This window comes from Marmota flaviventris, chromosome 1 (genome assembly GCF_047511675.1).
Source record: "Marmota flaviventris isolate mMarFla1 chromosome 1, mMarFla1.hap1, whole genome shotgun sequence".
Taxonomy (NCBI): Eukaryota; Metazoa; Chordata; class Mammalia; order Rodentia; family Sciuridae; genus Marmota; species Marmota flaviventris.
The window spans coordinates 177,054,945-177,081,184 of NC_092498.1; the positions used below are offsets into that span (position 1 = coordinate 177,054,945).

A 26,240-nucleotide genomic window follows, 5' to 3' on the forward strand; every position below is an offset into this window, starting at 1 on the left:
CTTCTTTTAATTAGGCCTTTGGATTTTATTCCCTCATTCAGATGTTTCATAATTGTGGATACCAGGCTGCTGTAGTTTGGATCTGGAGTGCAGCGCTATTGGGAGGATGTGGGGTCTTTAAAAGGTGGGGCCTGGAAGGAGGAAGTGGGGTCACTGGGGCAGGGCAAGCCCGCGAAGGGGATACTGGGACCCCACCATTTCCTGTCTCTCTGCTTCTGGACGCCATGAGGTGAGTCTTGTGCGACGCTTCGTGTCCTGCACGATGTTCTGCTCCACTGCAGGTCCCAGAGTCATGGAGCCAACTGACTGTGGACGAAACCCTTGAAACTGTGAGGCGAGATAGACCTTCACTCCTTTACCTTTGATTTATCTCAACTTTCTGTCACAGTGACAGAAAGCAAACACAGGCCTATGGTCTCTTTTTTCTTGCATTAGTCACACTGACCCTGACATAAGGGGGAAAGCAAGGAGCTGAACTCATGTGGTATGCCACACTTTATTTTAATTACATATGGTGCTCATTTTTTCACAAACTCTGGAAGTACACATAATCTGGTCAGAGGGGCTGCTTGTGAGACGGGAAACTAGGGAATAGCGTTGCCATGTGACATTTCTTTTTCTGCTGCTGCTTTGGCACTGTGAGCATATTTAGCCTTGCTCGTGTCACTACTTGAACAAAGGCATAATATCAATAAAAACAAATCAAAACATAAAAATGCATATCTTGGTATAGGCAAAGTAGTTCCATGTTGCTCTGCACATTTGCAGAAAAAATAAAGTCCCAGCCAGCCAACAGGGCATTTGTCACACTAAGACCCTCAACGAACTCTAGTACTGCCTTGGTGACAAATACAATGTGGTACATGTTCCAGTGGAGGCATAGGAAGTGGTGTCAAGGGCCCTTAATCCAGTCTGTGGGGCAGGGCTGGGCACCCAAGATGGAGCCAAGACCTGGAGGGAGGGAGAGCATATGATGGGCAGGGAAGAGTTGTCCTGCTGGAGTATGCAGTGCAAGGTATTGTCAGATGTAGGCTAATAGAGACCTTTATGATGCCCAAAGACTAAGCTCATGGTGATGAGAGCCCCTGAAGGATTATAGGGAGGTGATAAGAATGGGGATGAGCTGTGGACTGACTGGTACATCAGAGGATGACACTGGTGCTTACTGCGCTGGCTGACTTGAAGGAGGTCAGTCTGGAGATAGGGAGAACAAGTGGGAGTGGCCTCATCCATCCCTGTGAGATATGATGGAGGCCTGATCTCAGACTGAAGGACTTGAAGGTGAAGGCTTAGACCAGTTAATTGCCCAGGTTATGTGGTGCAATTGGGGCCTTGGCATTTCTGCTCATTTCCTAGGATTGGACCCTTGGAAAGCTGTCTGTCTGACATCCTCCTGCAGCCTCCAGCAGAACAGGGTTGAGTAAGGACTAGTGACAAAGGATGGGGCTTGGGGACCTAAGGCCATTCTTTTGCATCACAAAGACCAACTTTTCCTTTAGGACAGTTCTTGGGAGGTATGAGCCAGAAGGGATGGCAGAAAATTCTCCTCCCAATTTGGCTCAAGGCAGAATTAACTCAAGTAAAAAAATAAAAGCAGATGGACCAGTCATCTTTCTAGAGTGTGCAGGGATCAGCTAATACCTGTTAGGACCATTTATTTAGAGGCAAGAAATAGTTAATTGAATGGTGCCTTTGTATTTAGGAATGATTGGTCTTTTTTTTCCTCTTTGGAGCAACAGATTTTTTGCGGTTTGTGAAGGCCCTTGAAGATTGTAGTTTAAATTCAACTGGAAAGTGGTCACTGACATCCAGGGCCTGTAAGAAGAAAACAGAATTAGTTTGAGAATTAGAAAATACTTGGTATAATGTTGTCATTTTGGTAATAAGCAAATTCAGGAAGAGAGGGGAGATGAAATGCCTGAAGTCACCCAATAGAACTGTTGAGAATGATCCTTGGTCTGGTGTCATTAGAAATTTTGGCAGGCCTTCAAATCAGAGAGTCATAAGTATTGAGACTGCAGGTCCAGTGGCCCAATGTGACATCTTCATTGGTGATCTCCAAGGGTTATCTGTACATCTTTCCAGGATGGTGACTCAGAAAGACAAGATGGCAGCCTTACCTCCTCTTCAGATAATTTGTAGGCTTTCTGGAAGTCAAAGGTGCCATTTGATCTGGGAACCACAGATTCGACTATCTCTTGCCCTCGAAGCACAATCCTGGAGCAAGGGGAGGGAGGACAGTCATGTTACTCCATGCTGTTGATTTTTAAAATCAAACCAAGATCTGTGTTTGACATCAGAAACTGTCTAAGCAGCCTGGCCCTTTCGTGTGGTGCTTCAAGTCAATACTTGTGATAGTTTGCACCCTACAGGACAGTGCCTACAACTGTAAAATAGGTTCTATGCTTGCTATGGCTCTATGGGCACCGGGACAGTGTCCCCTGTGTTGGCAGGTGTTTGGTGATACAAGAGCTGTTTTTATTCCCAGTACTAGAAATTAAACCCAGGGGCATTTTACCATGGAGCTACATCTCTAGTCCTTTTTAGTTTTTTATTTTTGAGACAGGGTCTCACTAAGTTCCTGAGGCTGGCCTTGAACTTAAAATTGTCCTGTCTTGGCCTCCTAACATGCTAAGATTACAGGTCTGCACCACTGTGCCCAGCTTTAGGAGCACATTTTATTTAAAATCCATTGACACTGTACCTACCATGTAGTAATGGCTTGCATACTAAGAATGTTCCCCTTTCTGTCATTCTTTTACTTTTTTGATTTGATTATGGAGAAATTCTCAGGTAGGTGCTGGTTTATCTTAAAACCTCCCTAAGGCCCCAGTTTGACAAAAAGGACAGACTGCCACCTTCAAGGCAAAAAATTTAAGACAGAATTTAATACTGGGCAGTTTTCACTGAGCTTCTTTTTTTTCTACATTTTTTATTGGTGCATTATAGTTTTACATAATGATGGGATTTGTTACATATTTGTACATGAATACAATATAACAATATAATTTGGCCAATATTCAGCTGTGAAGAAAAAATGTAATTATGTCCTTTAAAATTAATTTATTTCACTAAGAAACTAATGGATTTAAAGAAAAATATAAAGAAAAATCACAGTATAGGTGCTTTGTATTGATGACACCATTGGAAATTTGTTATTAAAATGGGTTTTGGCAGCAGACTCTAATATTAACCTAAGTGTGGTGAACCAGGTGGGGATATACAAGGTCCTGACTAAGGAATAGAAGGTAAGACAAACTGCCATTCTATGCTACTCCATTGAGCTTTTCCAATTCCTTTTTTTTTTTTTTTCTTGGTACTGGGATTGATACCAGGGTACTTTACCACTGAGCTACATCCACAGCCCTTTTTATTTTTTATTTTGATACAGGGTCTGGCTAAGTTGCTTAGGGCTGGCTTTGAACTTGCAATCCTTCTGCCTCAGGCTCCTGTGTTGCTGGGATTACAGGCATGTGCCACCCTGCCTGGCGAAAGCTTTTTCTTTTCTTTTTTTAAAAACTGAGCAAAGAGCAATGAGCAACATATTTAAAGCTCTTCTGTTTCTGACTTCTAGGGATATGTACGGGTCTGCTCTTCAGGTTGTTTTCCCACTCTGGGTCAGGGCACAGATCAAATCTTGAACATCTTTGCTTGTCCACCAGTGCTTAACACATGGGAGGTGTTCAATAAATATTTGAACACAAAACAAAGGCTTGAATTAAGACCATCTTGTCTCTATCCTTTTTGTGCAGGGTTGGGGGCCAGTACTGAGAATTAAACCCCGGGGACTCTACCACTGAGCTACATGCCCAGCCCTTTAAAAAATTTTTAAAATTTGAGGCAGTATGTCACTAAATTGCTCAGGCTGGCTTTCAACTTGAGATCCTCCTGCCTCAGCCTCTCAGATATCTGGGATGACAGGTGCCACTGCATCTGGCCTGAGTCCATTTTTTAAACATCATTTGTAAACCACAAAATATACATTGTTATGGAAGCCAGAAAAACTATAGCATCGAGATAAAAAAAACTAATCTTTAAAAAATTATGTGTAATCCCACTATCCTTTGGCATACATGTGTATAAATGAGGGTCTTTTTAGGAAGCATCTCCCCCGCCCCCAGTACTGAGGATTGAACTCACAGGCACTCTACTACTGAGCTACATCTCCAGTCCTTTTTTTTTTTTAATTTAGAGACAGGATTTTGCTAAGTTGCCCTAATTGGCCTCAAACTTGGGATTCTCCTGCTTCAGCCTCCTGAGTCACCAGGATTACAGAAATGCTCCACCATATCCAGCTGAAACATCTTTTCTTAACCGGTTTCACCATCCAACCTGATCTGCAGTAGATATCTTTCCTTGTGATTAGCTACTCTTTTGCATCATTATTTTTGATCACTCCCCTCTCATTGGCAGATCAGTGGGACTGGAGAAGGGATGTGACCTGTCCAAGGTCCCAAAACTGGCTTGGCTAGAGGCTCTTCCTGAATGAGGGAAAGAGGTCTGGATGCTCAGTCTCCTCTGACTTCCCACTCAGGTTTCCACTTTTGAAAGTTGGAGTGATGATGTGTACGAAGGAAACACTAGCCCTGAAAGTCCCAAGAGGAACAAAGGAGGCCAGGGGATGGAAATGAAATCCAGACCTAAAGACTGAGAAGTGAGAACTTCAGGCTGTTTCCCACAGATGGCCATCTTGTGACACCTCATGCTCACTCAGCAACAGGCTGAGCTCTGGGAACTGCGGCCACCCACTGGACCAGACTCTCAGGGATTTCCCTGCCTGTGGTCTTTGATGTGGACAATCACTGATGTTTAATGCTTCAGGCACTCCCACTTCCCTCTACATTGAAGAAGCAAAAGTGAAAGTCCTTGAAACTTTCCCAGCCAGACTTTAGAATGCCATTATTTAAAATGTATTCACTCACTTTTAGGAATGTATAGCAGAAGCTTTAAAAATGCAAATCCTTTGCAGGAATTGCTCTCATTTTTATGCTTATACCCTGAGGAAATCAGAAATATTTGCACAAAATGAATATATAGGATGTTAGTTTCAACAGTGAACTCTTGGTAATATCTAATGACCAGTGAAGGAGACTGGGTCACTAAACTGTGATGTGTCTTTGTGATGGTATAGGGAACAGCCAATGAACGATTGAGCACTTCCATACCCCAATTCATGTTAACAGCTTTATATATGTTACTTCATTTAATCCTCATCTTCCTAAGTGAGGAACTACTAATCTCCAATTTACAAGTGAGGAAATGAGGACACAAAGAGCTTAAATAATTTGGTCACAGATACATTAGGTGGTAGAATCAGGATTTGAACCCAACCTGTCTGACGTCAGAAGCAGTGCTGTGAGGCTTTGGTGTATAGCTCAGTGATAAAGTGCTTGCCTTGTATGTAGAGCCCTGGGTTCAATCCCCAGCACTGCTCCCCTCCCCGCAAAAAAGGCAGTGCTGGTTACTGCTAAGCGTTAATGCCTAGGGCAAAGAGTCATGCAGTTCATACACTGTCAGGGTCTGTGGTGGCAGGTTCTGAAATGGAGGTGACTTGGCTCTCAAGCTATGTGCTACATATGCCTAGAGGGAGCTGGTCTTTCTAGCTCACAGCAAACACTGTAGGGGCTAGCAGGCCTGCAGAGCCACCTACCTGTCATATGCACAGTTGGTACTCTTCTTAACTGTGGTGTCCTCTTGGTCCCCAATCAGCCAGATGAACCTCTGGTCGGTTCTTAAGCGAATGTTTTTCCAGGCCTTCTTGGGGACATAGCTGCAGCCAGCATTAAAGTCACCCATGAAAATGAAATTCTGAAAGGCACATTTTGGGAGCATCAGCTGGTGGTCACTGCTACACAACATTTTTCCCAGAGATTACAAGCAGTAACATTACCTCACCTGCCCAGTTAACAAAGGGGTCTTTTAGTAACTGAATTGTGTTCCCACTCCAATTTATACGTTGAGATCCTGACCCCCAGTAAGGAGTAATATGACTATGATTGGAGATAGGGTGTTTAAACAGGTAAATAACGTCAAATGTGGTCAGATGGGTGGGCCCTAATGTCATGGGAGAAGAGATGTCTCCAAAGAAGGGTCCAAGGAGTTCTTAGAAGAGAGAGGGAGCTCAACTCAGGACCAGTGGGGTTCTTGGCATACATGACAGAAAAGAGTTTCAGCATGAGCCAAAGGCATAGACAGAAGTTTATTTAAGAAGGTAGATATACATTCAAGGGAGAATGTGGGCTGTCTCCAGAGTGAGAAGCAGCCCTGACTTGGGCTACTGGTCCAGTATTTATAGAAGGACTGTATCAAGGGCTGGACTGGAGGTAGATCCAGCGGGGAGCTGCACAATATAACTCCAGTTTTCCCTCATTTTACAAGAGCATGGGTCTAGGTTTACAACTGTTTTCTCCATCTCAGTGGCTTGACTCTGCATATCAACAGCTTGTGGGTATTTCCCTTAAGATTCCATATTTCTCTCTCCTTATCCTAAATCCCTGTCTCACTAATCTAATAGGATTGGCCTTCTTAAAAAAAGAGGAGTGGTGGGGATTAGCTCATGCCAGCACAAGGCCCTGGGTTCCATATCTAGCACTTCAAGGAGAGGCTAAAAGGTGATTAGCATGCAGAGAGACACTTAGAAAAGACAGTTGAGATAAGGGAAGAAGATGATCATCTACCAGCCAAGGAGAGAAGCCCTCAGGAGGAAGCAGCCCTGCTTACTTTAATCTTGATGTCTAGCCTCCATAACTGTATTGTTTAGCCCACCCAATCTTTTGTACTTTGCTATGACAGCCCTTAGCAGATTGATAATGGGCTTGTCTTAGTTTTCTTTTTAAAAGAACAGGGTGCTTTACAACTGAGTCTGAAGGCTTTTTGTTTGTTTGTTTAACCTTTATTTTATTTATTTTTATGTGGTGCTGAGGATCAAACCCAGTGCCTCACACATGCTAAGCAAATTCTGTACCACTGAGCCCCAACCTCAGCCCCTTGAGTCTGAGTTTTGATGACTACCTGGCAAGTGAGTACAAGGAAGGTGAGATTTTTTGTTGTTGTTGTTTTGTTTGCAGTGTTGGGGATGGGCTCAGGGCCTTGTGCATGCTAGACAAGCACTCTACCACTGAGCTATATCTCCAGCCCAAGTAGGGTGTTCTTAATGGGAAGAAGGATGTTTGCTCTCATTGCTCCCTCTTGTTCTTAGTCACCATGTGTGTAGTTCAGCTGCAGAAGTAGGTAGGAATAGAACCATCTAGCTAAGACATTCTCATGCATCTTTTGTCTCTGGCCCACATTGCTGCAGGACATAAACATATGAATGAATCAACATCTTTGTTTCCAAGCCAGAAAAATGTACTTGGGTGGTGTGCTGGCGCCACTCTCTCTCTCCTATTGTTTTGAGATTGGAGACTTATTCCTGTGGAAATTCAGTCTTTGGAGGAAATGGGAGGAGGTTTAAGGGGAGTGGGTCATTGGGTGAGGTGTTCATCCCCACCCTAGGCCACCAACAGAAACTTTCTATTTTGGAAGTATTTTTCCCTGCAGGGCTCTTGGAATAGCATTTTAACATTCCATAATACAGAGGAAGTGTCAGATTTCCTTGTTTGAGCTATTGTTTGGGGTAGTTGCTGACTTCTGAGTTTTTTTCTTCAAGAACATTTCATCTTGACCTCAGCAATCAGAATTTCCCCTGAGATTAATAGGCACAGTTGAGGAAAGGATGATATCCCTACCTAACCTGAGTGATCAATATCTTCTAATGCAGGGGTGATTTGCTGAACATTCACTATAAAGCAGGGCCAGCATTAAGTGTTTTCTAAAATTCAAATTGTTTCTTACAACAACAAACACTAGGAGGTAGGAGGCATCATTAAACCCAGTAGAAACAGGATAAGGGGATTAAGTGACCTGCTGTAGGCTATATAGATCAATAGTTCAAGTGGTAGAGAAACCCAATCTGCCTCACTAAAGGCTCCTCATCATAAATTTCCCCTTTTGTTTACCTTTGGGCACTGATACCACCCCAGGGCTGATGCTCAGTAGATGATCAATATATTCTTGTTGAATGAATGAATGATTTCATAATTTGGGGGATGAATAGATGAGACTTTCCCTTGTCCTGCTATTTACAAATAAATAATTAAAATGTGGCCCTTGTCCATTCCATGTTCCAACTCTGATCAACTGTGTTCACATTTCACTCATTTTGCACTTTGAGCACGGAACTGAGGAGGAGGAAGGGCCATCATAGGAGGCACATCTCGAAAGAAGAAAAGAGGAATGTGGCGAACAGTCTCCAGAGCACTTCCACATTTGCCAAAAGCTTCCAGGGACCCTCATGGCCACAGGTGGTCCTGTTCCTGACCTCCAGATGAGGAAATAATGTGGCCCAGGAGGGATGACAGACATAATTTGCTCCTCCATTCAATGAGCCCCTTTGAGAACTTGTCACTTGCAATGGAAACACCCCCGACTTATCTGTGCCTCTCTTCTTAGTTACAAAGTAGGACTCATGACAGTAACTTCCTGGGACTATTGGGAGGATTGAGTACACTTTTGTTTTGGTACCAGGGTTAAAACCCAGGGGTGGTTAACCACTGAGCAACACCACCAGCCCTTTTTTATATTTTATTTAGAGATAGAGCCTTGCTGAGTTGCTTAGGGCCTTGATAATTTGCTGAGGCTGGCTTTGAACTCACAGTCCTCCTGCCTCAGCCTCCCCAGCCACGGGGATTATAGGCATGCACCACTGCACCCAGTGAGTACACTTATTCTTGTGAAGCCTCAGCACTGTGCCTAGCATGAGTGAGTCACTCAGTAAAAATGTTGGCATCCATTATAAATTGTTCAGAGCATGAATTCCCTAGTCCTACATGGATGGTGCCCAGGCAGATTTAGCAAGAAGGATGTTTAGGGGTTGGGGTTGTCGCTCAGTGGTGGAGCACTCACCTAGCATTTGAGGATTCTCAGCATCAGATTAAGTAAGTAAATAAAAGGTATTTGTGTCCATCTCATGTGTGTTTATATGTGTGTGTGTATTTAAAAAAGAAGGATGTTTAGGGCTGAGGAAAGATCTAAAGTGAGGCTATGAAATGGTGGTGGCTTGCACATGCCTGCCCCCTCATCCTCCTTCACATGGACAGGACTTTGACAAACACAGAGATGCTCACCTCTGCATTCCAGCGCCATTTCACATCCTTGTAGACTTCAGCCAACTCATCAATCTCTTTAACGGATGTCTCCGGGGTGGTATGCAGGGGGACAATCACGAAGTCCTTGACAGCTAGCAAAACAGGAAGCATCAGAAGTCTCAGGCTTTCCTTGCCCAGCACCCTCCAACACTGCTTGTGGAAATAGGTGTTCCCTTCTAGAAGGCATGAGCTGTATGGTGTGGGTCCCAAGATCCCATAGGGTCTAGCCAGTGGCTAAGATTTTAATGATCTTTGGGCTGGGGATGTGGCTCAAGCAGTAGCGCGCTCGCCTGGCATGCGTGCGGCCCGGGTTCGATCCTCAGCACCACATACAAACAAAGATGTTGTGTCTGCCAAACAATAAAAAATAATAATAAAAAAAAAAAGATTTTAATGATCTTGAGTCATTGGGCTGCTTATTTTTAGTACATGAAAGACTTTTTCTGTTGGGTGCCGTGGCACAGGTCTGTAATCCTAGTTACTCCCTAGGCAGAGACAGAAGGATCACAATTTTTTAAAAAATATTTATTTTTTAGTTTTAGGTGGATACAATATCTTTATTTCTATACTTATGTGGTGCTGAGGATTGAACCCAGTGCCCCATGCATGTTAGGTGAGCACTCTTCCACTGAGCCACAACCCCAGCCCCAGAAGGGTCACAAATTTGAGGACAGCCTTTGTGAGACTTTGCAAGTCTCTGTCTCAAAAACTAAAAAGGGTCAGGGATGTGGCTCAGTGGTAGAGCATGCTTGTGTTCAATCCTCAGCAGGAACACCACCACAACAAAACTCTTTTCTACCACTTGCCCTTCATTGCTAAAAGAAAAAAGAAAGCTGGTAGGTAGTGTTCCTTGCTAGCATTGTGGATGTTTTCTCTCTTCCTCCCTCCCTCCCCCCCCTACTTCCCTCCTCCCCTTACCCCTCCATCCCTTTCCCTCTCTCTGTCTCCCTTTTTCTTGGAAATCTGTGTTTTTCTACTGGTTCATTTTGTAAGTAAAAATTATACATATTTATGGTTTTATTTCTTCTGCTGCTTCTTTCTTCTTTCTTCTTCTTCAATGCAGGAGCACTCTAACATTGAGCTATGTCCTCAGCTCCTTTATTTATTTTTGAGACGGGGTCTGTCTAAGTTGCTCAGACTGGCCTTACACTTGGAATTTGTTATAGGGCAGAGGCTTGCCACAAAGCTGAGGCAACCCCAAAGGCCTTTTCTTTACCTTGACTCTTGAGATCATGTTAGAAAGATTTCAGATGAGTCACTTAAAAATAGCAGGCATGAGTTTATTAGAAGGGATAGGAGAGGGGAAAGGGGGATACTCTCAAGGGAGAGAGTGGATACTCTTAGAAAGGAGAAGGACTTCTGGTGAAGGTGTTCCTCCTCCCACTGTCTTGACAAGGTCACAGTGAGGATGAAAGTCTTTGGCAAGGCTGCACATTTGGAAACAGAAACCATGAGACCCTTTTTTATGTAATTGGGACTTTTTATTTTATAAACCTAATAGAAGGCATGAGTATACTTATTGCTAAACCAAATTAAATTCTAGAGTATAACAGGTGGTTCATGACTTAAAAGGCTGTTTTAATATCAGGACATTGAGGACAAAACAGAAAAGTATCAACAATCAATCATTCTGGGAAATGTTACAGGAACTCTAGGTACCACAATTGATTATATCAACCAAGAATCCAAATTCATATCCTCCGTCTCTCAAAGAGCCTAAGCAGATAGTTATGCCTATTGTACGAAGCCCACTATATGTAGCCTATTTGATTAAGGATAGGCTATGGTATTCATACAGAGGAGAAAAGGCTAATAAAAATATATTTCCCTTCTAATAGACCCTCCTTTACTTTACACAGGGATTTATGATAAGCATAGTTAATGTTAGTGGCAGGGGGATTGACATACAGAGCCTGCCCTTTAGTTAAAGATTAGTAAGGAACTGGTGTACTTTGACTAAGGAAAAAAAAAAAAAACTCTCTGAGAAAGCAGCTCAACCAGTTTTATGAGAATAAATGTTGGCATTTTTAGATGCTTTTAGAATATACTATAAGATTGTTATAAGGGGACTTTTAAATGGGATCCTAGATTAGAAATAAAGTACAGGTGTGCTTTAAACTTAAAGGTTAATGACAGGTTATGAGACAAAGTCTGGTTACATAGTTTGGCATCTGTTAAACAAGGAAATGTTACATCCTGGGAAAATCTGGAAATTGTAAATTAATGATACATTTTACTAATGATTCTTTTATTAATGAGGAAAGGCAAAATAAAAGGAGACAGAGAGAAAGCAGTTTTATAGCTCTCTCTCTAGAGGTTGCTCCAATGGAATGACTCCTTGTCTCATTCTTTGTGCTGGATGCCACTCATCCTTCAGGACCCCCTGACCTCCTGTCTTTCCTGTCCTCCAGATTTAGTGGGGTTCCAGGGAAGTTTCCAGAGAGTTCTGCCCAGGTCCACCTCTTTACTTTTGACAGCAGGATGACAACAGACTTTTAAGTCCCTACTGTGCATGAAAACTCTAGGTCACTTTGGCCCATGCTGATCAGTTCTAATTGGAACCAGTTCTTACACATTTTTATGGTTAAGGGGAATTATCCTTAGCTGCCTGAGTTGTGGGGTCTGGTTTGTGTAAGGATCACAAAAATCCCCCCTTTTAGGGTAACTTATTGGCATTTCAAGCCTGCATCCCTCCTGCAGATAACAGGTTATTTGCTGAGGAATTTAACATATCCTATTGACTTAAGCTAGCAGAGCTGTGGGGAAATTGCCTTTTTTTTTTTTTTAAGAAAATAGTTGGGTGTGGTGGCACATGCTTGTAATCCCAGTGTCTCTGGAGGAAGAAGCAGGAGGATCCCAAGTTCAAGGGTAAGCCTCAGCAACTTAGGGAGACCCTAAGAAACTTAGCAAGACCCTGTCTTAAAATAAAAAATAAAAAGGGCTGTGTATGTGGCTCAGGCTGGGTATGTGGGGGTCAGCACAGTGGGCCCAGCTTATAGAATTATTCCCTTAACCTTATATTCTCAGTGCCCATGTCTGCCTTACCAAAATTCTCCTGTTTCAGCCCTGAGTTGCTGGGGTTAAAGGCATACACCACCACACTAGGCTATATTTTATATTTTTAAAAGTGTAAATTTTTTAAGTTTTTATATTTTATATAAAGGGAAATTTTTTTCTAATTAAAAATTTTTTTTGAAAAAAATTGCGACCAGTTCATACTCCTTTTGTAATCAAGAAAAAAGCCTAAAAAAAGTTACTTAAAAAATAAGACAGCCTTTTGTGGAGTGTTTGAAAACCTTCCCCCACCACTAGGGATCTGTGTGACCATGAAGGCAAACATCAGAATCTTGCTTGCCTGCCTGCCAATATCAGTTGTCCTGAGCATCTCCTCCTCTGACTGGGTCCCCAATCCTGCCTCAAGGTGAGACTGTGGGGTGATCACTGCTCAAGCCACACTGGGGAGCCATCACTTAGACCAGCAAGAGGTTCCAAGGGGCAGGCTGATGCCCCAGCCACCTCTGCTGGGCACCTCCTTAGCCTCTGCTTCATTTCCCAACCTCTCTGATCTCCAGCCCTCTGTATGGCTGGCTTTGACAAGTCAGAGCCCAAGGGGCCATCCCTAGTCACCCCATTCCTTGTCTTCTCCAAGAGGCCTTCCCTAGACACCCCATCTAAGGTAGGCCCCCCCATTCCACTATCCAGTGCACCCTTGTGATTATTTCCTTCATACTCTGAAATAATTTTCTTTGCTTCTTCTGTATTTAATCCACTAGAGGTGGGAGCAGACTTGTCTGTCATGTTTACCCTCTTTGCTCTATTATCTAGCACAGTGCTCAGCACACTGAAGGTGATCCAAAATGATGGATGAATGAGTGGATTGGTGGATGGATAGACAGATGAATGAATGAAATAACTAAGTCTTTCCATCTTCAATCCCAGATCAAGGGAACATAGATTTCCTGATTCAAGAGAGAAAACTCCATAGAGGGAGTGCTGTCTCAAAAGAGGGGATGGCTAGGGAAGGGGTAGGATGGAGGCTCAGGGCAAACTGGTTTGTTTAGTAGTTCACAAAGGTTCAGGGCTCTTGAGAAGAAGTAATTATTTGGGGGTGGGGAAGCTTTCCCTTGTCATCCAAATACAAATTGTTTATATGACAAAAAAAGGTTTACTGTACATGCTCTCTGAAGGGCATTTACCACCCTCAGTATCCTCCTTCTCTATGTTTATTTTCTGGAAATGTTCCTCCCTGAAAGAATTAGCCCTGGGCAGAAATAAAACTTCATGATTCAGGATGTTTGTACTGGTGTTTATATTGTTTATATGACAGTATAGATGATACAGGTGTACATGTAGGTGAACTTATAAACCTACATATATTTGGTAATGGGGATTGAATATAGGGCTTTGTGCATTATAAGTATGCATTCTACTATGGAGCATACCCCTAACCCAGCATATATTTATTTGGTCATGATCTGTATGCCCTGCTAAAATATAACTCCATGGGGGCAAGGAGCTTTTCTGTCTTGCCTGGTGCCCTCAACATAGCCTGGTACTTAATAGGTACTGAAAATATAATTTATTCTGTGTTGTTGCAATCTTCAAACCAAATTTAATTCTTGTCTCTCCATTGAGTGCTGCATGGTGGTTAAGAACATGGGCTCCTGAGACGGTGGCTTGGATTACAATCCTGGTCATCCACTTCAATATCTGGGTGACCTGGAAATGTGGCTGCACCTATTTGAACCTCAGTTTTCTTAAATGTAAAGAGGAGACAATCCTAGTCCCTACTGTATATTGTGTTGCAAGGGTTATAGGAAGCCAACACTCAATCAGGGATCAATAATATTGTTGTCAGAGCTCAGGGTAGAAATGATTTTGATTTCCTGTCTCCTGGCAGTAGTTCATGGGTGAGACTGCTACCTAATGACTGCAAGGAGAGTGAGACTTTCAGCCAGGGTTCACCTTTGGTGGTCATTACTAGGACTTTTTAGACTTTTTGTACTGGGGTTTGAACCCAGGAGTACTCTATCAAGGAATACATCCCCATTCCTTTTTTAAAAAATATTTTTTTTAGTTGTAGATGGACACAATATCTTTATTTTATTTATTTATTTTTATGTGGTGCTGAGGATCAAACCCAGTGCCTCATATGTGCTAGGCGAGCGCTCTACCGCTGAGCCACAAATCCCAGCACACTCTGATCACTTTTTATTTTTTATTTTGAAACAGAGTCTCATTAAATTGCTTGGGGCCTCACTAAGTTGCTGAGGCTGGCTTTGAACTTGCAATTTTTCTGCCTCAGCCTCCCAAATCACTGGGATTACAGGTATGTGCCACCTAATCTGGCTCCCTGGGGCTGTTTAAAATGAAGGAATACTGTATTTGAGAGGGACCATGGAATTGCAGCAAATAATTTCCACGAGCCTAAATGCTACATGGAAAGTAAGAATAGAATATTTATCATTGATCCTGGGAGATGAGATCCAGGTTGGGTGGTCTCGCATTTTAATATTCTGAGAAGCAAGCCTAGTGTCATCAAAGTACCTTCAAGGTATCAGAAGCAACAGCACATCTTCATCTCAAGCCTAGTGTCTGCCTCCCTGAAGATGCTGCATGTGCCCCGGGAACCCTGTCCATATGGTATTCAGGTCTGCCGCCCTCTCATGGGCCACCGAGGAGGTCCATGGATAAGAGGGCCCTGGGGGTCTCACCAGTGTGGGGTGACTGGAACCAAACCACAAAGGGCTCCCTGGAAAACACATCTGTGTCCCCATCCTGATAGTCATGGTAGAGGTACTTCTCCTTTACAGACACCAGCTTTTCCCTAGAAGAGAAAAAAAAAAAAACAAAAAAAAAACAGAGTCTATTGTTTGCTTACTTTGAAGAAGTAAAGATTTAGGTCCCCTTAGCCTTCAGAGCAGGCTCCAGCACTGGCAGCATCTTTTGCCTGAAAAACAAGGCTGAGTCAACTCTTCATATTGCCTGGGCCCTGGGGAGTTGAAGATCTGGGCTGTGCTAGTCATCTAGGACTCCCACAAGGGAATGTTCTGACAGAAATGACTAAAGAGAAGACTATGAAGTTCAGGAGTCAGTCATGCTGGGCAACTCTGGTTTCCAGCCCCAGGCCAGGACTTGACCATGAAGAATAAAGTACTGTCCCAGGCAACCATCAAGTCAACCAACAAATTAGGTGTTAGAAAGCTGCTCATGATTTCCAGTTTGAAGATTTAATGTTTTGAATCCATCCCAATTTTGATAGCAATTATTTTTATTGATATTGAGAATTGGTTAGAAATCAAAATCTGGTTTTGAAAAAAAATTAATTTTTGACTGAATTTGTGTTCACAGTTTTAAGTAGAACCAGACAGCATAGATTATACTTACTTGTAGATAAAGGCATACTGTTCTTTATATGTGTTTCTTCCAAGACGAGAGCTAATCACATAGCTGTATGGGATGTCTCTCCTTGAATTTCTAGAAAACATAAAGATTTCACACTGTATCTTAAAGAATGAATATCCCCACCCCAACCCCCCAAAAGAATGAACATTCTGTGCTGCATACATTCTCCTCACTCCAATTTGCCTCCATATTCCCTATGGCATTGTGTAGAAGAGCTACCGATCATTATAGCTTTTCAGTCTGATAAGAGGAGCCACCATTGATTGGAACTGTGATCTGCCAGACCTTTACAGCCTTTGTTTTTGGTTTCTTTTTTTTTTTTTTTACATTTACTTATTTGTTGTGCTGGGGATCGAATCCAGGGCCTTGAGCATGATAGGTAAGCACTTTACCACTGAACCAAGCTATATCTCAGCCTGGCCCTTATTTCTTAGCCTGAGAAAGTGGGTACTATTGTTAACCTCCCCTTTTGTAGTTTATGAGTACAAAACTGGGATTTGAACACAGATCTGACTCATTCCCAAACCTACAAGCTGTGGCCTGCAACTGTTGAGACCATAGGTAATTCAGGCCGGCACAGAAAACCTGCTGGGCTGCCACTCATCCTTTCTGTGGAGTCAACTTATCACGTGGCCTTGTCTGTGGCAGCCCCTAAGCATTCATCACATGTGAGAAAATTCTCTCCTCTGAAACTCAGGCATTTTCTCCCAAGTATGGGGACTGTGATTTCAAGTCACTCTTGTTCATGTCCTGGAGATGGGAATATAGTCATGACAGCCCATGAGCCCCACCTCTCGCCTACATCGGGGAAACTACTCCTTGTGCCTTTGCCAAACCAGCTGGTGACTCCACTTTGGGCAGAGCCTGACACAGTTTCACTCCATCTACTCACGAAAAGATCTAGGAGCTATCTACAACTGTGGCAGAGTCTCAGTGTCCGTTGGGAAAGAGCAGAGTGGCTATTCAGAGCCAGCTTGGACTCTGCAGAAATTCCTGGTGCTTCAAAGACATGTTCTAAGCCAGACTCGGTAATGGGGCCTCAGGAGTGAGGATAGGTTCTCAGTTCAGAAAACTGGCTCTCTCCTGAATCCAGCCTGTCAAGGCCTGAGTTGCAAATTGTATGCAGTGACTCAGCTGTGAGGTGACTAAGGCTCTTCCTGCCTATGGAGGACAAAAAGATAGCCTCGGTGACTGTTAAGTACAGTGACAGAGTGTACTCTTAACATGTGGGAGGCCCTGGGTTCCATTTCCAGTGGGGTGGGGGGGGGAGAGGAAAGCAAAAGGGGCGAGGGGAGTCGGAATCCATGGCACAGTCAAGGCAGGTTGGGGAGCACTAGTGGTAGAAAGACGTGCCCTAGGTTGACTGTGGGGAGATGCCTGGAGTCCACCTGTACCCCACACTCCTGAAAACTGACTGGGGCCACTCCAAGGAAGACGGAGGGGGATAAGAACAGAGCACTTGTTTTGAGTCTAACATGATTCGGGTTAAATGTAGGCTCAACCATTTACTGTCTGGGTGACCTTGGGCAGGACCTTCCTCTTTGTGCCTCAGTTCCGTCAGCTATAAGGGAAGCAGTAATAGTACCCACTCCACTGGGTTCTCTGGGGAGTAAATGAAACAGCAAACGTAAACAGATTGGCAGCTGCCTGACCAGGAGTTGAGTGTGGCCCCTTGGATGTCACCTGCCATTATAACTCTTTTTCATTTAGTAATTATAGACACCACTAGTACTTACTGATCATGCCTATACAGAAGGCACTGTTCAACCACCTTACATGCAGGAGTTAATTATCATCCTTGGATGACTTTTACATTAGCCCCATTTTACATTTGGGGGAAATGAGGCACAAAGAACTAATTTGCCCAAGGTTGTGGCACAGCAAAGATCAAAATCCAGGTAGTCTGAGCAAAGCATGGGCTCCTAACCCCTATGAGATGTCTCTGTCTCTACCTTTCAAAGATCAGATCCAGAAACAGAAGACCTGGTGAGACTAAAAAACGATACGCTTATCTGGACTATTTTCAGATAAGAAACTAGGGCTTAGAGAAGGGTCGGGGCAAGTCTAAGAGGCTCTGTGGAAGCAAGTTTTCCGTTACCAGGTCTAGTGAGTCCAAATTGACCCTTCCTTGCTAAAGAACAATGTGAGTTTTCCTAACTATCAAAGTCTAATAATGGCCAGATGTTTCTGTTTGTTAAAACACAGTTTTTGATTAGAATGTTTTTGGGCTTTTATGTATGTTTGAGAAATTTCATAAGAAAGGGGAGTGTAACATTCTTATTGGAAAATGTAAAAAAATTACTCTTAAATTCCTTATAAATTTGTACCCTGAAATAGGTACTGCCAATATTTGCTGTATTTCATTTGAATCTTGCTTTTTTAAAAACAAATGAGAGAAGCCGGGTATGATGTTGCACGCCTGTAATCCCAGCAATTCAGGAGCCTGAAACAGGACGATCCCAAGTTTGAGGCCAGTCCCAGCAATTTAGCAAGGCCCTAAAGAACTTAGTGAGACCCTGTCTAAAAATAAAAAATAAAAATGGCTGGGAATGTGGCTCACTGGATAAGCACCTCTGGGTTCAATCCCTGGTACCAAACAAAATAATTGAGAGAGCATGGTACTCATTGTGTACTCTAGTTTGTTGCTTTATCTTATTATTTATTTACAAAACACACCCATTATATTAGAAGTTTTAAAAAATTAAGGCACGTCAAGCTGGAGGTGTAGCTCAGTGGTAGAGCACTTGCCCAGCATACACAAGGCCCTGGGTTTGTGGATTTCAATATTATAATAAATAAACAAAACATTAAGGAACATCAGAATCACCCAGGAAGCTTGTTAAAATACATATTCTCTTTCACAGATATTCTTATTCATTGGGGTGGGGAGCATGAATATACATTTTAAACTTACTTTGGGGTGGTCACTTGGGTAGGTTTGGGTAGGTTCAGTTCTCATGGTTTGGAGAAGTGTCATCTAAAAGCCCAAGAGTTGAAGGCTTGGTTGCCAACCTGTTGAGCTATCGTGATGTATGGAACCTTTGAGAGGTGGGGCCTGGTAGGCGGAAGTTAGGATACTGGGAGCATGCCCTTGAAGGGGCTATTAGAACTCTAGTCCCGTCTCTTTTCTCTCTTTCTTTGCTAGCCTGCTGCCATGAGGTCAATAGGCCTCCCCAACCACACATGCCCACCATCATGTTCTGCCTTACCACAGTCCCAAAAGCAATGCAGCCAACTAACCATGAGCCAAAACCTTCAGAATTGTGAGATGAAGTAAACCTTTCATCTTTGTTTGTATGTGGTGCTGAGGATCGAACCCGGGCCGCATGCATGCCAGGCGAGCGCGCTACAGCTTGAGCCACATCCCCAGCCCAACCTTTCATCTTTATAAATTGTTTATCTCAGGTATTTGGTACAGTGATTGCAAGCTAACTAGTGAGTTGAATCTGCTGATCATTCAGAAATAATATAAACCGTAAATATCAGCTAATGTCATTTAAAACTATTTGAAGACACTACTTTTTTGTTGCTAATATTTTTTAGTTATAGATGGATACAATAACTTAATTTATTTACTTTTTTATGTGGTGCTGAAGATTGAACCCAGTGCCTCATACGCTAGGCAAGTGCTCTACCACTGAGCCACAACCCCAGGTTGCTTTTATTTTTAAATTATAAAAATCAACCTGGACTGATTATAAAATATTCAAATTATACAGAAGTATTAAAAAATAACTGTTCTCCATTCCTTAAGTGACCCATTCCTTTTCAGTCACGCCCCCCTGGAGCTATTAACAGTCTGGAGCTCCCCTTCCAGTCTCTTCTGTGCTCTCCCAAACACAAATTTGCCCTTATTCATGGAAAATATAACATGGGGTTTAGAATGGGTCGCTGTACTTACAGTTCTAAACTTTGTATTTTCAATATATTTCAGCTATCTTTTCATGCTAGAATATTACTTATTTTGTAAGCATGTTTTTTTTTTTTAGTACTAGGGACTGAACAGGGGGCGCTTTTCTATTGAGCTATATATCCCCAGCCCTTTTTATTTTATTTTGAGCCAGTCTCACTACTGCCCAGGCTGGCCTTGAGCTTGTGATCCTCTTGCCTTAGCCTCCTGTGGAGCTGGGATTACAGGTATGTGTAATCATGTCTGCCTTGTAGTAGGTGGATTTTTTTTTTTAATAGTTGCATGATGTTCCAGTCTGAAAATACATTAAAATTGTATTTATCCTACTTCTATTGTTAACATTCAATCTTTATAACAGAACTTCTTAGCTCAGAATCTTGTTTTCATTTCTGTATTAACTCATTACCTATTCCCCTTGTTTTATTTTATCATATTAAAACCTGTCAGGTAACAGTTTAGGACCATGGCTAAGAGAGTAAGAAGTCTGACCAGCACTGGCCATCTGATTTTTATGGTCAGAATAAGTGCTGGCTCTCACACCAGTTTCAGACTTCCTTCAGAACCTCTGTCCCTTCCCCCTTGTATTTACCCATTCAGCTTATCCATCAGCATGGGACAGATCCTGTTGTTGCTGTCCTTGATTTCCATTAAGAGTATAAGGTCACAGCGTTTGATGACCTGCAGAGAGAGAATTCCCAGAGGCTTGAGACCATTTACTGTAAATTATAAAACCTTTTATTAGACACTTATTGTGTTTTGAGTATTACATTAATGCTTGTTAAAATAATTTCTTCCCTGAGTTAAATGAAGGACTCTGTAAAGTCAGTGCTTTTATTAAGTTCATTTTTGAGATAGGATCTTCCTATGATGCCTAGGCTAGACTTAAACTCCTGGGCTCAAGTGATCCTCCTGTCTCAGCCTCCCAAGTAGCTGGAACATAGGCATAGATACAGTTGTGCCCAGCGGGTTTTTGGTATTTTTTATTTTTATTATTTTTTGTATGTCAATTTTAAAGATAATGAGACTGAGGTTCAGGGAAAGTCAGATTAATTACACAGCCACCCAGTTAGAAAGTGGCCAACACAGAGTTAGAACCCAAGCAATCCAGAGCCCATAATCATGACCCCCTGTACATCCTACCTCTTGGCTTTGCTTGAATAATTCCAGTAATAATGGTAACAAATACTTATGCAGCCCTTGGTAATTAAATATACGAAGCTGGGTACTCCAGAAATTAAAAGATATAATGTTAAGAGTTAAAATTTATATCAGGAACCTACTTAGTCTCACAACAACCTTATGAAATGACTGGTTATCATTCTACTAAACAGGTGGAAAATAAGCTCAGAGTGGTTGAGTGACTACCTAAAGTCACACAGCCAGGATAGATGGGAGATTTGACCTCAGATATATGACTACAAAGTCCACCATGCTAACCTCTTAAAATAAGGCTCTGCTGTCAAAGTCTTATAGTACAGTGAGAGGGACAAATGCAAACAACCAGCAATAATGGGAGGAAAACAGAATTTGTTCTGTGGGAGGTGTTGGGGAATAGTGAATTGCTTCTGCCTAGAGAATCAGGGAAGGCTCCTAGGGGGAAGTAGCATTTGAAAAGTCCCTGATGGTGAGAAGGAATTCATTGGAAAATTAATATAAGAGAGATCCTTCCGGTTGATCAACAGCTTTTATCCAAGGTGCAGATCAAGATTGCACCGCTTGGTGACCTCACAGGCCTTTCTGTGTATGGGATCCTGGTGACTTGTTGCTCAAGGATAAGGCACCACTAAGGTAATTTTGTCCTCTTACATGGCCACCAAAGAACATGAAACATGAGCATTGTGTCACTGTCCCTCCATTTCCACAGCATATGCTTTAATTCTGTCTTCAAGGGGTAGAGCATGAAGAGATAGCAGCACCCTATTGTCTAGATTGCCCTGTGACCAGGGACTCAGCCTTTAAGAAGCTGGGGTTAAGAACCATCTGTGTATTGAATGAGGAGGAAGATTGTGTCCCAAGCTGGGATCCTTCTATCAGCAAGGCTTGAAATCCATGGCATTAGCTGCAAAGGGATTAACGGGCTGGGTGCCACTGGTCAAGCTACCCTGCTGGTTTAGCCATTGGCAACTGCCACATCTTTCTGGAAGAGACTTTAAAATGTATATTTTCTTTGATTCAGTTTTCCCACTTTGAAGAATATCTTCTATTATAGGGAAATATCCACTACTTCTCTGCACCTCATCTATAAATTGGGATGAAAACAGTCCATTCTTTACAGGGTTGCTAAAGGGTTAAGTACTTAGAATTTTGAACAGCACCAGCCATGTAGGAGGCACATAGTAGATTATTATGATCACTTGTGGAGATCAAAGAGGAAGATGCACTGCAAAAAAAAAAAAAAAAAATGGAAACAACTTAAGCATCCCCAAATAAGAAAGCATTCAATTTAAGGTGTTACAAATATCAGACAGAGCATTATGTAACATTAAGTCATGTTTTGGGACTGCAGAAATAGCTTTGTGGTAAAGTGCTTGCACCTAAGTCATGTGCAACACCCTTAGTTCAATCCCCAGTACTATAAAAAGGACATTTGGAAGCGGGGTTTGTTTGTTTCGGCTTTTGCTTTGTTTTGTTTTGTTATTGTTGTTGGTTGGTTGGTTGGTTTTTATACTGGGATTGAACCTAAAAGTCATCTTTTAGAAGAATAGTACCATTGCAGGGAGGAATTTGTGGGGAGGAGATGATGGCCAGATTTTATTAGGACACGACAGGTACATTCCTAACTTATTAGACAGAAGTTAAATGAGTTGTCCTATATAATGAACCTAATGCTGTGGCTGGCACACAGTGAAATCTTCATAAAAGGTAGTTTTTATTACTGACTCACTAAATTTTCATTGTTACCCTTTGAAGTGGTCTTGTTAATGTCCCTACTATATAGTTGGCTACTCTGAAGCTCAGTGAGTTTTTGTAATCTGAACACCAAAGGAATATGGGATAAAGGGACATCACATTTGAGCCCCTTCTTGACCACTACGCTCAGAAGCCAAGGAGATCAGCACGTACTTGTGATAGCTCTTTCTCAAAGAGCAAGGTCTTTTTGGGCACAGTGGCACACATCTATAATCCTAGTGACTCAGGAGGCAGAAGCAAGAATATAAGCTTGAGGCCAGCCTCTGCAATTTAGTGAGTCCCTAAGCAACTTAGTGAAACTGTCGCAAAATAAAAGATTAAAAAAGGCTGGGAATGTACCTCAGTGGTAAAGCACTGCTGGGTTCAATCCCCAGATCCCCAAAAAACAACAACAAAAAAGTCCTTTTTTGTGTGACCTATTGGCATTGGTACAAAGCAAACATAGGCCATGAGTTCAGTCTCCCTTTGCTGAGAGAGAGAGAGCTCAGCCTCCAGATTTCCTGTTTACAATCCATGTGTTGCTTAACAAGCACTTCTGAGCCCCACATCTCCAGCTGTTAATAATTTCTACTTCCCTTGGCTGGTCTCCTTGGTATCTCCAGGAATATTTCTTATAGACAAGAATCTACACTGCAATGAGCAGTAGCTCAAGAGCCTATTTTTAGAATTCTTCTCAGTATGGAACCTGTAATTTCAGCCAGTGGGCCTTCATTCATCCAGGTATGTATCCTCCCACTCCCACCCATCTCTCCATCTGTTGGTTCATCCATCTAACTAAATTTCATTATGGGTCTGCTGTGTGCCAGAGCACATGCTAGTCCTTAATTTATTCACAAATTTATCCCCAGCTCCTGCTGTAGCATCTGGCATGAGTGAAAGAAAGACAGGAAGGAGAGAGAGAGAACCACTCTAGAACCAGTTGGGGCAAATTCATGAAGCACACATTATCTTTTAATTTTTAAATATTCCTTGTAGCATTGAAAAAATGGGAATTATTTCCCTATTTATTTTTTTTAAGAAATAATTTTGTTAGGCTGCAGATATAGCTCAGTGATAGAATATATGCTTAGCACATGTGAAGCACTGGGTTCACTCCCCAGTACCATAAAAAAAAGTTTGTGTTGTAATTTTTTCTAATAGTAAAAATAATGGTGTTTTTTGTAGAAAGTCTAGAAAATTCAGAAGAAAGAAGATTGTAAAAGTCACAGATGACCTGAAACCCCACCACCCAGACTTTTCTCATGATTTCTATGCTTATTTACAAGATTGCCATCATACTGATTAACCCATTGGTTCTAACTGTGGACTTTGAGTTAAATGGCCTTGGGGTTCATGTCTTGACTCAAGGTTACCAGCTATGTGACCTTAAGAAGTTCACCTAACCTCCCTGAAACCCCAGATTCCTTATTTGTGAACTGGGAAAAATAATACCCTTCCTATGGGAATTAAAAGACTCCTCATAGGAATTAAAAGACATAATGTATGTAAAATGCTCAACCTAGTCCCTGACCCAGAGCAGGTGCTCAGCAAACAGTGGTGCCATTTATCATATAGTTTTATTCTTGCCTCTCTAGACTAAAATTATATTGTAAGCATTTCTCCCACTATGATTGAATATTTAGTTTTCAAATACAGTCTTGACACATTTTTCCTTATTCCAATTTCAGACCAGAGGATTAGGAAAAAATGTATTTCTCCTGGTTTCATCTCCTCGGGAGAAACCTGCAAGGATGAGGGCCCCAGAGCCAAGCCCTGAAACTCTTGAGATTTCCCTGATCAAAGCAAAATTCCTGACTGTTTATAGGAAAGGAGTGAGAATTTAAAGGGCTGTGTGTGGCTAGCATGGATGGAATTGGGCAAGGGGTGTCATGATTGGGCCAGGGGAAAGGAGAAGGGACAGTCTGGAGGACTCTAGAAATATCATGGACAGAGTAAGGCTCATGAAATCATACTTCATGTCTCTAACCAGGGAGCAGCATAGCATGGTGGGGAAAACCCTGTGTTCTAGCCCTTACCTTGCCACATATGTGCTTCACAACCCTGAGCAACTTACTTTGTCTCCCTGGGCTCCTGGTGCCTTATCTATAAAATGGGCCTAACAACTAGAGTAGTTGGGAGGCTGAAATTGGATACTACCTATTAAGGGCCCAGAACATCAGAAGCACTCAGAAACCATAATTATCATGTGCAGTAAGCTCTGGGAAGAGGAAGAGAGTGCCTTCCATGTCCACTGTCCCACCTCCAGTGCCTTGGAGTGTCTGCCACATCATCTGCCTTCAATGAATATTTGTTGGATGAACAAGCTGTGCACTGTAAGGGCACAAACTGAAGAACACAAGCAGAAGCAGGTTTTCCTGGGCAGGGTGTAGCATCTGGAAAACTGCCCATGGTAGGGGAGGGCAAACCCAGATGGAGAAGACGGCCTACCTCATTCTTCAACCTCCCAGTAAAGGTGAGAATGACAATGCGGTTATGGTGAGTTACCTCCAAAGTGACAAGTCCATACGAGGAGTAGAAGAGGCATCCCAGCTTACATGGGTGAGTTATGTGACTGCATCTGGCGCAGACTCTTCCCCACTGGCTATGGAAACCTAGAGAGTCACTTCATCACTCTGAGCTTCAGTTTTTTCAGTTAAAGTGGGGGAAATGCCACCTATGTCATAATATTAAATAAGAATATAACTCCTGGCCTGTAATAGGTGCCCAGTTGACAGATCCTGAAGGCAATACTATTTTGAATCCCTGGCATTTGGTTTTAATTTTGAGTGCTCTTTTAAGTGGCTCTAACAGTGCTTTAGAATGGCCTCTGTTTACAGGATGGTTTTGCAGTATTTAGGAGGGTAAGGCAGCCTTGATAAAGACTTTATACACACTTGGTAGGATACAATAGCCCAAGGGAGATGCTTTGTGTAGGAGTAGAATCACCACAGCAAAAAAAAGCCTGTAAGATTGTGGTGACATTTTCAGGGTAGAATAAGTGAACTTGGTTCCCAGGCTCCATGAGGCCATGTGTGAAGAAGTGAGGAAATAGAGTTCCCCGTTGAGCCACATGTCCTGGCTCCCACAGGCTTGGCACAACTGTCCTGTTTAAACAAGGTCTAGAGGTCCCTGGGTACCATTCAAGGGACAGGGCTGACCAGGGTTGAGGACCATCAAAGGAAGAACAGAGTATGTCAACACTATCTCTCCTGACAACACAAACACTTGCCTGTGGCAGGCTATGCTGGGGGTCTCACCCCCCTGAATTCTCAACCAGCTGGTGCTGGTGCTGTAGGTGGTGCAGCCTCATTTTATGGGAAAGGCCTGGAAGCTGAGGGAGGTGAAGGGACTCCAGAGCTCTTGCACCTGACAGGTGGGATCTGAACCTAGGGCTCTTTGCACTCCCACCACACCATGGGGCCTCTGGGTTTAAAAAAAAAAAAAATATATATATATATATATATATATATATATATATATATATATATATATATATATATATATTTACATTTTAAATATATACATATATATATATTTAGTTATACATGGACACAATATCTTTATTTTGTTTATTTATCTTTATGTGGTGCTGAGGATCGAACTGAGTGCCTCACATGTGCGCAGCGAATGCTCTGCCACTGAGCCACAGCCTCAGCCCACCTCTAGGTTTTTTAAAGCAATAACCACCACACCAGAGTCCTGGGAAACATTTTAGTCCCAGCATAAAAACAACAAAATTAACCTGTCCAACAAAGAATAAATTGACTCTAGAGAACTGTGATTTATGGCATCTGCAAATACTGGCCATGTTACCAAGGACAGCATTCATTATCTAAGTGCAGAGAAAGAAC

At 42.4% G+C, this 26,240-nt stretch overlaps 1 protein-coding gene across 21 annotated transcripts in view; it reads right to left on the bottom strand.

Annotated features, from left to right (window-relative positions):
- Nucleotides 1-494: 494 nt before the first annotated feature.
- Dnase1l3 (deoxyribonuclease 1L3) overlaps nucleotides 495-26,240 on the bottom strand; it is a 66,787-nt gene continuing 41,041 nt past the window's right edge. For all 21 annotated transcript variants that reach the window (XM_071619345.1, XM_071619334.1, XM_071619344.1 and 18 more), the window contains 7 exons: nucleotides 20,090-20,178; nucleotides 15,573-15,662; nucleotides 14,900-15,012; nucleotides 9,165-9,277; nucleotides 5,651-5,808; nucleotides 2,121-2,217; nucleotides 495-1,815 (listed from right to left, as the gene is read on the bottom strand). In XM_071619345.1, coding sequence (XP_071475446.1) covers nucleotides 1,699-1,815; nucleotides 2,121-2,217; nucleotides 5,651-5,808; nucleotides 9,165-9,277; nucleotides 14,900-15,012; nucleotides 15,573-15,662; nucleotides 20,090-20,148 — 747 coding nt within the window. In that variant the 5' untranslated portion in view covers nucleotides 20,149-20,178 and the 3' untranslated portion in view covers nucleotides 495-1,698. The remainder of the gene's footprint in view (nucleotides 1,816-2,120; nucleotides 2,218-5,650; nucleotides 5,809-9,164; nucleotides 9,278-14,899; nucleotides 15,013-15,572; nucleotides 15,663-20,089; nucleotides 20,179-26,240) is intronic.